Below are 12,151 nucleotides of genomic sequence, written 5' to 3'. Positions count from 1 at the left end.
TAATTTTTATTTCAGAAGCAGCACTTCATATATAACCCATAACCCTAGCGACACAAAAAAGAACTACGAACACTGAATCATTGCCAACAGAAGCTTTTGCGCAGACTCAAGCGATAGTACACGGCAGTTACGCTTAGACACTTTAAGATGACATAACTAAAACAGCCCTGGGTAACATCAAATCAAAAAAACCAAAACATTTTGCGGGAATTCACATGTGTTTGAAACAAAATTTTGAAACGACAAAAAGGAGAGTATGACACATGCAAACACTGATCTCAATTAAGTCCTTCGAGGTAGCTGGCTTCTCGGTTACTTAACGAAACCGATGACTGACTAATGAATCCTTCTTTTCTTTTTTTAATGTGAAAGGCTTCGACAATTTCTCTGGTTAGTTGGTTTTCATGGTTAGTTGGTTTCCAGTGTGGCTGCTCACCACTGTACAGTGACACAACCGTAGTCTTCCGTCATGGAAACCAACTAACCAGAGAAATTGTCGAAGCCTTTCACATTAAAAAAAGAAAAGAAGGATGCATTAGTCAGTCATCGGTTTCGTTAAGTAACCGAGAAGCCAGCTACCTCGAAGGACTTAATTGAGATCAGTGTTTGCATGTGTCATACTCTCCTTTTTGTCGTTTCAAAATTTTGTTTCAAACACGTGAGAATTCCCGCAAAATTTTTTGGTTTTTTTTATTTGATGTGACCCAGGGCTGTTTTAGTTATGTCATCTTAAAGTGTCTAAGCGTAACTGCCGTGTACTATCGCTTGAGTCTGCGCAAAAGCTTCTGTTGGCAATTATTCAGTGTTCGTAGTTCTTTTCTGTGTCGCTAGGGTTATGGGTTATATATGAAGTGCTGCTTCTGAAATAAAAATTAGTTGCGAGTGTAGGGAGTGTCGTGTTTTCTTGTCCTCTTTGTCCCCGTGAATTTTGCGCTACTACACCATATGGTTAAATGATGTCACACATTGTTTTCTGCAAGCACGCATTTTTTTTTACCACGCCTGCATTTTTTTTTCTTTCTGGTGGCAGCGGCGAAGCCCACCATTCGTTCGTGTTTGCGGCAAAATTAAAACTAGGCATTGCAGGAAAACATAACCTTTGGAAGTGCAAGCTAGCCAGCGCAGTAAAGTATCATTTCTGATTGCTTTGAAGAATAGCGATTTCCTTGCATCCCATTGATTGTATGTTCTGTTAATCCAAAACCCACTTAATTCAAAGATTTCTTACGGTGCCAGTGACTTCCAATTAACCAGGTTTTACTGTATCTTGGGTTGGCTATGCATTTGCAGAAAACACGACATCAAGCTACTGTTCAACAGAAAAAGAAGGTTGTTGACAAACACTTCAAAAAAAAGGAATCAGGACCTACTGTTTGGTGATGTTGGCAAAGAAAAGACGGAGGCAGAACATCTCAAAGAAGATGTTAGTTTGCTCAGGGCTGAAAATGCCAAGCTATTGGAGCGCATTAGGATACTTGAAAAGGCTCTTTGCAACAAAATTTTTGAAACAGGTTTGGTTATTTCCTTATAAATTATCGTCATGCGCTGTTGCTACTGTTGTATACATCACTAAATTGCAGTTTTCTTATATCGATCATGCAATTTTGCTGTAAAGCAGAATGCAACCTAAGCTTAAATCTCAAACTTGTCAGTGATGCACACATTATTCTAACCACTTGCAAGTATGCTTTTTCATACTGTCACAGCATGGTGTACGGTGGTGTACGTTAAAGAACACATGGTCAAACTTTCTGAAGTCTTCAACTACGGTGTCCCTGATAATCATATCATGACTTAGAAACGTAACACCCAGCCTATTATTCTACTTTCACATGGTATCTCTTCTGCATGCAATATTTGTCATGTTATTTGGCCTTGCTAGCTTGCACACCCTTGTCTATTCAGTCAGACCTAGGATGCAATTGTAATGAGGGTGCGATACGGTTGCCTTTTCTGCATGCTCTGCTTTTTTATTACAGAAAAAAAGCTTGTGCTTTGCGAGTGCTGCAGCCACACACCGACATCATTAAAAAAAAGCTGCACCTTTGCCACTACCGTGCACTGCTACCGTGCAACCACCATGTACCGCCGCCGTCCGGCCACCAGAAACTGCAGCCGTGCGGCCTCCACATACTTCCACCGTGCAGCCGCCACGCACCGCCACTATGACCAGGGGCAGCAGTGAAGTTTTTGATCACCAACGAGTGGTCTTGGCAAGTGTGAGGGAGAACAATGAACAGCTGCCAGGGCAAATTATCAATTATGTGCCCACTGACGGAGAGGTATTGTAAAACTCTGTGTGTAAGCTTTGTCATAAGGGTGTCTGCAGTAATGAGGGAATGTGTACTGACATATTGTTAGTGTATACATTATCTTCAATTTGTTTTATAGGTGCAAATGGGCAGAGGAATCGCCATATTCGAGGGCGTTTATAGCCGTCTCATGAGCACGAAAAGTAAAACTCGGTTTTTGCGTGAGGCGGCTGTGGCCATTTTTTCAACGGCAGGCCTAGTCGGCTCCTCCGTCACTGGTGCAGCCTCCAATCTTACTAAAGGAGAGATGAAACCTACCTTGGACAAGGAAAAGTACACAGTGCTTTCTGGTAGGTAAAGTTTTCCAGTTTGCCCAAAATTTATGAAAGTGATTGGCTGCATGCTTGTGCATGTCAGTAAATTATTTCGAGGCTCCATGTGTTGTAACTACTAAGGCTTCAAGCCTCGTATTTTTGCCTATTGGAGTTGGGTGCTTTTATGCAAAAATCAATAAAATTAAAATATAAAGACAGCGATATCACTCGTATTTATTTATTTGTCTTATTTACTCTTTTGTTTTGACATAATTGTGACTAAACAAGTGTCCATAATATGCTTAGTTTTTGATCATGCAGATTTCTTCAGTCATTACTTGATGAACTCGGTGCCAATTGGAGAGGTGGACGGAAAGATGAAGATCCTGAACAAGGTGCTCGCCAACAAAATTAACGACCTCATGACATCCAAAAGTTTATTTATCAAGCATAAAATAAAAGATTTTGTGTGATTTTTGTGTTCATTTTTATTGTCCGTCCTGCTCGCTCTAATGCAGTGGCGAAGCCACCAGTTGGCTAAGCACCAATGCACTTATGAGCTTCTACTGAATAGGTTGGGACACATATATACTGGTGCACCTATAGACTGGTGCACCTATGAACTGGTACACCTAAGACTGGTACAGCTGTCAATAACCTGATAGCCTATCAATTTTTCTATCGGAATTTTTGCTAGGGTACAGTGTTCAAAAAAGCTTCAAGAATGCAGCAGATCATTTTGTGAAGATTACGCCCATTTCACGAGCACTTCAGGTTATTCTGGAACCTACACTGCCACTAGCGATAATGCTAGAATGTTCAATGGCAAGCGTATAAATGCCGACACGCTTTGTCGCTTGTCAGTTTATCGATGGCCAATGCTCTGCTCGCCACTTTCAGTGCCACTGTCATGCTGCAATCTGACTTTCCTTTTACGTGGCCAGAAGTCCAGTCCAAATGAACCGTTTATTTTACTTGCAGTCTGCTCGCTTTGTCCACTTCACGACCCTGTGACAATATGCACAATGCGTAAATTATATTGCAAAAGGAAGACATCTTGTTGCTCATCCGAATTGTACTGCTGCAGCTGTGCCTCGGGATTTTGTGAGACAAATTTTTGGCAGAAGCAAGAATAAATATGTTGCTTCCACTTAAATTCGCCACATCAAGAAAATGTGAAAGCTTGGTATCATTCATACCTCTATATTGTCGCAGTACAACGCGAACAAAGCACAAGTACGCCTTGAGGCAGCGAAAGCAGCGTGTTCTCAACAGCTGAGCCACAAGATCTTCTTCGTTCTCGCGTCAAGCCAGAGGCCCACTACCTGGTGTCCGCTAAATCCCCCCATCATCGTTTTTGTCCACATGTAGACACGGGTCATTTGCCTCCCTCTCAAAGAGCATCGACCCGATGCGAAGTCAATAATGCAGTTTTTGTTAAAAGATAAGTCTCACGCAATCACTCGCTGACGTAAGGCTTCATGCGCACTACGTGAACGAGTTCAGGATGGTGCTGGCGACGCTTGGTACTACACGAATTGTCGGGAACAACTTCGTAAGTGACGTCACTCAGTTGTCGCAGCACTCGGTATGGCCCAAAGTATCTTCTTAAGAGCTTTTCTGATAGTCCTCGTTTCCGTACGGGTGTCCAAATCCATACTTTGTCGCCAGTTTGATAGACAACTGCTCTGCGGTGAGCATTGTAGCGGCCTGCATCGTACTCTTGCTGCTGGCGGATCCGTAAACGTGCCAGTTGTCTAGCTTCTTCCGCGCGTTCCGTAAACGTGTTGGCGTCTGGGTCGATGTCGTCACTTTCGTGCAGCAGCATCGCATCTAACATAGTTCGTACTTCTCTTCCATGAACGAGGCTGAACGGGGTCATGCGGGTCGTTTCTTGCTTGGCCGTGTTGTACGCAAACGTTATGTATGGCAAGATTTCATCCCAATTTTTGTGTTCAATATCTACGTACATCGAAAGCATGTCTTCAGTGGTTTTGTTCAGACGCTCCGTCAGCCCGTTTGTTTGTGGGTGGTAGGCAGTGGTCTTACGACGCGTTGTTCCACTCAGCATCAGGACGTGATCCAAAAGAGCTGCCGTAAATGCGGTTCCTCTGTCTGTGATCACGACGGTTGGTGCACCATGCCTCAGTACAATATTTTCGATGAAAAATCTTGCCACCTCCGCTGCTGTACCTCTCTGAATAGCTTTTGTCTTGGCATAACGGGTCAGATGATTTTTCGCGACGATAACCCAGTGGTTTCCTGCAGTGGAAATAGGAAGTGGGCCCAAAATGTCCATGCCTATCTGGTAGAATAGAGCTGTTGGGACCTGCACGGGTTGCAGTAGGCCAGCTGGTTTAGTCAGTGGTGACTTGCGTCGCTGGCAGTCCAGACAGGTACGAACGTGGTGCTTCACGGCTGTGGTTAGTCTCGGCCAGTAATACCTTTGCTGTACTCTGGCCAACGTTCTCATGTAACCCAAATGGCCAGAGGTCACCTCGTTGTGGCATGCTTTGAGTATTTCGGTACGAAGGGCTGCTGGTATGACGAGCAGATAAGCGGATCCTGTTGACGAAAAGTTTCTTTTGTAAAGTACTTCGCCCCGTAAACAAAACGATGACAATACTCTTGCGAAAACTCTTGGCGCCTTCTGAGATCTGCTTTCCAAGTAGTTAATTAAGCCAAGCAACTCAGTGTCGTCACGTTGTTGCTGCGCAATGGCGGTCGTGTCAAGGACACCGAGAAATGCCGTTTCCTCCTCCTCGGGTAGGGTTGCCGACTCAATGGGTGAACGGGACAGACAGTCAGCGTCCGTATGTCGCTTGCCTGACTTGTGCACGACCGTAATGTCAAACTCTTGCAGTTTTAGGCTCCAACGCGCTAATCGGCCGGTGGGATCTTTTAAATTAGTTAACCAGCAAAGGGAGTGATGGTCACTAATAACTTTGAAGTGTCGGCCATACAAGTACGAGCGAAATTTCATTACTGCCCATACTACGGCGAGGCATTCTTTCTCTGTTGTTGAATAGTTAGCCTCTGCGCGTGTTAGCGTTCGGCTTGCGTAGGCGATCACTCTTTCTGTGTCCTCTTGCTGTTGCACAAGCTTAGCCCCAAGACCTACATTGCTAGCGTCTGTGTGAAGCATCGTCGGGGCTTCTTCGTCAAAGTGGGCGAGCACAGGGGGCGTTTGGAGACGTTGACGCAGGTCATTAAAGGCAGCTTCCTGTTCTTCTTTCCACTCAAAGGCAACATCATCTCTTGTGAGACGAGTTAGTGGCGACGCGATGTGGGCGAAGTCTGCGATAAACCGGCGATAATAGGCACAAAGGCCTAGGAAGCGTCTGACAGCCTTCTTATTGGAGGGTACTGGGAACTGTGCGACGGCGGCAATTTTTCCAGGATCGGGCCGGATGCCTGCGTTGCTGACGACGTGACCGAGAAACTGAAGTTCGTGAAAACAGAAATGGCACTTTTCTGGTTTCAATGTTAGGCCCGCGAACCGTATGGCACGTTAAAACAACTTCCAGCCTTTTGAGATGCTCGTCAAAAGTGGTAGAAAACACTATAACGTCGTCCAGATAGACTAGGCACGTCTTTCACTTCAATCCCGAAAGTACCGTGTCCATAAGCCTTTGAAAAGTTGCGGGCGCGGAGCACAAACCGAAAGGCATGACTTTAAATTCGTATAAACCATCTGGGGTCACAAAAGCGGTTTTCTCTCGGTCTCTTGGGTCTACCTCTATCTGCCAGTATCCACTCCTCAAGTCCATGGAAGAAAAGTAGCGAGCGTGCCGAAGTCTGTCAAGGGAGTCGTCAATACGTGGGAGCGGGTACACATCTTTCTTGGTCACCCGATTCAGCTTCCTGTAGTCCACGCAAAAACGCAGGGTGCCGTCCTTTTTACTAGCACTACAGGCGATGCCCAGGGGCTCTGTGACGGTTGAATGACGTCATCTGCAAGCATTTTTGCGACTTGTTGTTGTATGGCTTCGCGTTCCTTTGAAGCTACACGATAAAGGTTCTGGTGGATAGGTCTCACCGTGTCCTCGGTGATTATTCGGTGCTTTGTCAAAGGTGTTCGACCAACTCGTGATGTCGTTGAAAAGCAGTCGCGGAATTCGGCTAGCAGCTGAAGAAGTCTCTGTTGCTCGTCCTTTGACAGAGTGGTGCCAACATCAAGAATGGGTTCTGGTTCTTGATTAGGCTCTTCGTCCAATACCGACAAACATAAACTGCCTCGCATTTCTACAATATTGTCGTACGAAGCGATAGCTGTGCCCTTCGGAAGGTGCCGGCGCTCAGCACTAAAGTTCGTCAGAAGTAAATTCGTGCGTCCACCAGTGAGACGGACGATACCTCGTGCGACCAAAATGTCATGACTAAATAGCAGCGAGCCAATTTGGTCAGCAATGCCTTCGCCATCAAACGCTTTGTCGCCCTCTACTGAAACAAGAGTGCATGACCGGGGCGGGACGACCACATCATCATCAATTATACGTAAAGTGTAGCGTATTGCGTCTGAACAGTCAACTAAACCAGGGCTGTTGCGGAATGTAATTGAACGGTCCGGGATGTTGATGACGGCACCATATTCTCTTAAGAAGTCCATCTCTATGATCAAGTCCTTGCAACACCATGTGAGGATGACGAACGTCGCCACGAAAGAAGAGCCACCGATGTCGAGTCTTGCTGTACACCTTCCGACAGGCATCAACAGCTGGCCACCTGCTGTCCTCAGGTGAGGTCCCGTCCACGTAGTCTTCACTTTTTTGAGGCGTACGGCAAGGTTTTCACCTATGATAGAAAAGTTGGCGCCGGTGTCAACTAAGGCTGTTATTTGCTGTCCGTCTATCGAAACGGTAAGATCTGTGGTCACAGTTAGTTTCGTCGGTGTTACAACTTCTCGGCTTTACGGCGTCCTGTGGTACAAGTAACGGGGGCTTTTTTTCATCGCCTTGACGACCTGCAACCTCACCCCCGGAGGTCGCCGCCTTCAGTTTCCCCGGCGTGGACTTGGTGACCTCCTTCCACTGAAGTCGGCTGTAGTTCGGTGGCGCGACGAAGGCGAATATGCCGGAGACGGAGAGCGTGGTCGACGTCCCTAACCTGGTTGGTAATCAGGCACACTGTCGTCATTATTGGCACGGCGGTTGTCAAAATGGGACTGAGACAAGGGGAGTCCTTGAGAATGAGTGTCCCGGCGTGGTGCGTAGCCGTCGTTGGCCGTCGATCGTCAGACCATTGCCGAAGAGGTCGAAACATATCTACGCGGTGCCAGCAATGGCGGGAAATGTGGCCCACACCTCCACAGGTAAAACAAAGCGGGCGCCTATCTACAGTGCGCCAGGCGTCTGTTTTACGAAGCTGTGGACGCCGCAACGGCTCGTAATGTGGCAAATGCCGTGTCTCGTTGGGAGACAGCTCTTGGTACGGCGGCATTTCGTACGGCGGTACGACGGCAGGGCGCCGCGGTGTCTGTTCTTGCAGTGGCGACCAAGGAACGGCTGCCGATGGCTGGCGGTACGACGGCGCAACGGGCGGCGGGCGGCGAAGCGCGGCTGCGTAGCTCATAGGTCGCTGATCGTCAGTAGGATCAGCCGTTGAAAATGCTTGGCGTATTTCTTCGCGGACGACTTCAGCGACAGACGCCGTGGGTGGTTCCGTGACCAGATTCCGGAACTTCAGCAGCTCTTCGCGAACAATCTCTCTTATTAAATCGCGCAACGAGCTTTGATTGTCAGATGTCGTAGCGGCGACTTGCATGTGGGCGCTGCTGGACAAGCGATCGTATTGTCAGCATCGTAGGTGAAGCGCCCGTTCGATAGCCGTAGCTTCTTTGATGAAGTCTGTCACGGTGCTTGGCGGGTTCCACAAAAGTCCGGCGAACAATTGCTCTTTAATGCCGCGCATGAGGTAGCGCAACTTTTTGTCGTCGGTCATGTGCGGGTCAGCTTTACGGAAGAGACGGGCCATGTCCTCAGCGAACATTGCGACCGTTTCATTGGGTTTCTGAATCCGTAGCTCGAGTAAATGCTGCGCACATTCGCGCCGGTCGACATCGGCAAATGTGTCAATCATCCCTCTTTTAAAGTCACTCCGTGATGACAAACTGCCTTCTCTGTTCTCGTACCAAGTTCTAGCGCTGTCGTCGAGATAAAAATAGGCGCGGGAAAGCCTTTGTTTAAGGGACCACTGGTTGGTGTTAGCGACACGTTCATAGTGATCAAGCCATTCTTCGACGTCTTCATGTGCTCCACCACCAAAGCGATCAGGCACCAGCGGTGAAAAAAAGGTTACCTGAGATGGGGTTGGCAAACTACTGTCTCGTAGTAACTGTTGTGGATTGGCGGTGGCCATTGGTAGATCTGAGCGGTGCTTTGTAGAGTGTTCCTGTGAGAGAGTGAACTCTGGAAGGAGGCCTCGCAAGCCACGACTGAAGCGATGCACGGGAGTGTCGACAAGTGCTTCTGGGCTGGATGAACGGCTCCCCGTGGGAGTGTGGAGCATCAGGCGGGGTCGCGGGCCAGCACCTCCACCAGTGTCGCAGTACAACGCGAACAAAGCACAAGTACGCCTTGAGGCAGCGAAAGCAGGGTGTTCTCAACAGCTGAGCCACAAGATCTTCTTCGTTCTCGCGTCAAGCCAGAGGCCCACTACCTGGTGTCCGCTAAATCCCCCCATCATCGTTTTTGTCCACATGTAGACACGGGTCAATATATTTTTTTAAACCTGTTAATTTTCTATTCATGCATTCACTTCATTGTTAACTATTTGTGTTTTTGTATGCAATGTTTTCTTGCATATTCAATGTTATGTAGCTATGGCTATTATAAGTACTGACTGTTTATTCACACTAGGCAAGAACCGTTGAAAAATCTCAATAATCAAGAGTCCAAAAGAAAGGACTTGCCAGAAAAAAAGCAACATTATTGGCCCAGTGGCCGGAAAAAAGTCAGTGCACGTCTGCACACAAGCACAATTACAGGTTACTAGTCTGCCTGGATTTTAGCCAGTGTTTGACCATAATTTTAGGTCATAGCACTGTTAAGGCCTACGTTAAATCTGCATAACATTGGTGTGGGTGGCACTTCAGCGGTGGCCCCATAAGCGGCTGCTCACCTATTGTTGCCCGGCGCTGCAAAAACTCCTAAGCAGCAACAGATTGAAGTCTCCCTACTTCAATCTAACAAATTATTCTAGCTTCTTCTGCCACCCTATGTGTCTTGTAATTTCTGAGTTCTTTTGTTAGTGCCAAGGCACAAATGGAACTGATAGCGTCGAAGCCATTTTATCAGGGCTTGGTTGTGAAGCAACAAACAAGAGAGCGAGATGCAAAACACGCTTGGCGACAGAAATAATGGACAAGCAAACTTTCAAATGCCAAAAGGGAACTAAGTCACGTCAATCTAGTTCACGCTGCACAATTCATGTTTCTTTGTTCGCTGCATACGTGCGGTCATTTCGAGCGATCACCAGGCTGATTCTGACTTGGCTTGGTTTGCAGTTTGGTTGTGGTAGTCATTCAATGAATACTTGGTCGAAAACAGCCATTAGGTGCAGTCGAAAAACGCATGGCCTTTGAAATCGACAATTCTAGTTTCTGCATTGACTTTTACGCTGACACTATCTGTAGCCATAGCCACTGCAAACTTTTAGTGCTGGCAACCTAGTGAAAATATTGTAGAAACATTGTGGTCATGAGATTTGATGCCGCACTCGATCAGCCAGCCGGAGTGCAGAAAATTTGAAGGGTGCACCTTGAGGTGTCTGAATTTTTGGTCCCGAGTTTACACTACTTCAGTGGAATGAGTGGTGGTGACGCAGCGGTGTCCGAATGAATGAGCATGTCCGAAATTTTCGCTTTCAAAAAAACGGTGGCCAACTGTACATGTTGCAAAAAGAACAAAAGCTGTTAAGGCCAGTGCTCGTCTCTTTTATTCTTTGGGGGTCTGCCTGGCTTGCACTTAAGACTTCTCTATAAAAAGAATGTGCTTTTGTTACAGACAATTATAAATATATATAGACAGAGTGTGTATAAAAAGTATAAGAAACAAGTTTTTTTTCTGGCATGATTACATTGCAGGCACAGTTGCAACGCGGATGCACTGCAGTGGCAGATACAACCTTTCTGACGCACCAAATGCCAGTCGTCTGAGTGGTTTGTCTGGCTAGATCAAATTTCAGTGGACTCGTGTTCAGTGACTGTGCTAGTGCATAATGCAGTGACCTATTGAACAGCAACATGACTGAGTATCAACATTTGAGATTGCCTCACAATACACGACCACCTGACCTTAATTGAAGTCTCAACGATTCCCCAATTCCTTTATTTCACTGACTTAGCACCAGCAGACTCTTTCCTATTCCCCAAAGTGAAATCTACCTGCAATGGATGCCATCATGTCCCTTCAGAGAAACTTGTCCGCGTGTCCTTTTAGGACTCCTAACATTGATTTATTTGCAACTTTTTTACAAGAATTTGTTGCTTTGCTTGTGATAATATCGACATTGAAGCATAAGTGCTTTATTGCATTGTATAATCTATACTAGTGTAATAATAATGATCTTGTGTCGATTCAAAACGCCCACCTAAGTACCCTAAGAGACAAGCACCGCACAGCGTGGAAGTGTCTGAGACTACATGCGCTGAAGCATCGGTCACACTGAATGTGGTGATTTCAAATGGGGAGACCTGCGGGCGGTGAAGAATGAAACAATGTGAGGCCTTTGAGCATGTCCCCTTGAGATAGAAAGAGGACCACTACTGCCGTAAGCAGCCAAGACCACTGTGAGAGCAGCCTGGCACGAGAGTGAGAGGGGAAATGAATGATACTCCTCGCCGGGTGCCAGTTGGGGTACTGTGCGTGCCCCACAAATGTTCTCTGATGTCGACAATACTGCCCTTACTAATAGAACACACGCCCGGCCTCTGTTTGCATCGAATCAGAGATGTCGATTGGTGCTAATAACTTGGATGAGCATTCATTCTTACTTTAAAACCAAATGTAAAATATTTTAGAGGCAACACTCTTCAATAATAATTGGTCATAAGTGCCTTTGCATGCTGGACTGTCAAGCACCTCAATCATCTCGAGTTTCCAAATTCGCTGTCAATGGTCCTTTAAAAACCTTTCATAATTCATCTACAAGAATGCACTTAAAAAGTGAAAAAGCCATTTGCAAAACTATGTAGGTGCTCAATACTTCGAAGACTTTAGAATGAGTAAAGCAGCATCTTGAATAAACCTGTTTTTCTAAAATATTTTCATATACAAAAGGATTATTAAGGTAAGCTCGAATTTTCAGGAAAAGAATGCACGCACACACAGATGTACAGGATGCAAGAAATATATGGCTGCACGCCCCATGTATGTGCTGCGAGTGCTAGCACTGCTAGTAGCCATGACAGTGAGTTCGGAACACTTTTTCTGCCTGCTGGAATGGTAAAGCACGTAATCTTTTTCGTGTAGGAAGCTGACTAATATTCTTTGCATACTATCCGACGGCATCCGGTCTGACAACAGATTCTTAATATGAAGGAACAGAATAAGGAGAATTTTAAGGTCTTGTGCACCTATGTTATGT

The 12,151-nt window shown here is 46.2% G+C and overlaps 2 protein-coding genes across 10 annotated transcripts in view; both read left to right on the top strand.

Annotated features, from left to right (window-relative positions):
• Positions 1-4,622, top strand: part of LOC119181113 (uncharacterized) — a 30,456-nt gene extending 25,834 nt beyond the window's left edge. For 2 of the 9 annotated variants that reach the window (XM_075884213.1, XM_075884212.1), the window contains 3 exons: positions 1,291-2,282; positions 2,392-2,602; positions 2,873-4,622. In XM_075884213.1, the coding sequence (XP_075740328.1) occupies positions 2,166-2,282; positions 2,392-2,602; positions 2,873-3,039 (495 nt within the window). In that variant the 5' untranslated portion in view covers positions 1,291-2,165 and the 3' untranslated portion in view covers positions 3,040-4,622. Of the gene's footprint in view, positions 1-1,290 lie in introns of all 9 variants that reach the window. The other 7 variants (XR_012889074.1, XR_012889073.1, XR_012889072.1 and 4 more) reach the window with 6 other exon arrangements.
• The window catches only part of LOC142786495 (uncharacterized), a 65,328-nt gene that overhangs the window by 52,016 nt on the left and 1,161 nt on the right, over positions 1-12,151 (top strand). The gene's annotated exons all lie outside the window — the stretch shown is intronic.

The sequence above is a fragment of the Rhipicephalus microplus genome, unplaced genomic scaffold (genome assembly GCF_043290135.1).
Source record: "Rhipicephalus microplus isolate Deutch F79 unplaced genomic scaffold, USDA_Rmic scaffold_24, whole genome shotgun sequence".
Lineage (NCBI taxonomy): Eukaryota > Metazoa > Arthropoda > Arachnida > Ixodida > Ixodidae > Rhipicephalus > Rhipicephalus microplus.
The sequence above is the reverse complement of the archived record's forward strand: the minus strand, read 5'-3'. Positions and strand labels throughout refer to the sequence as shown.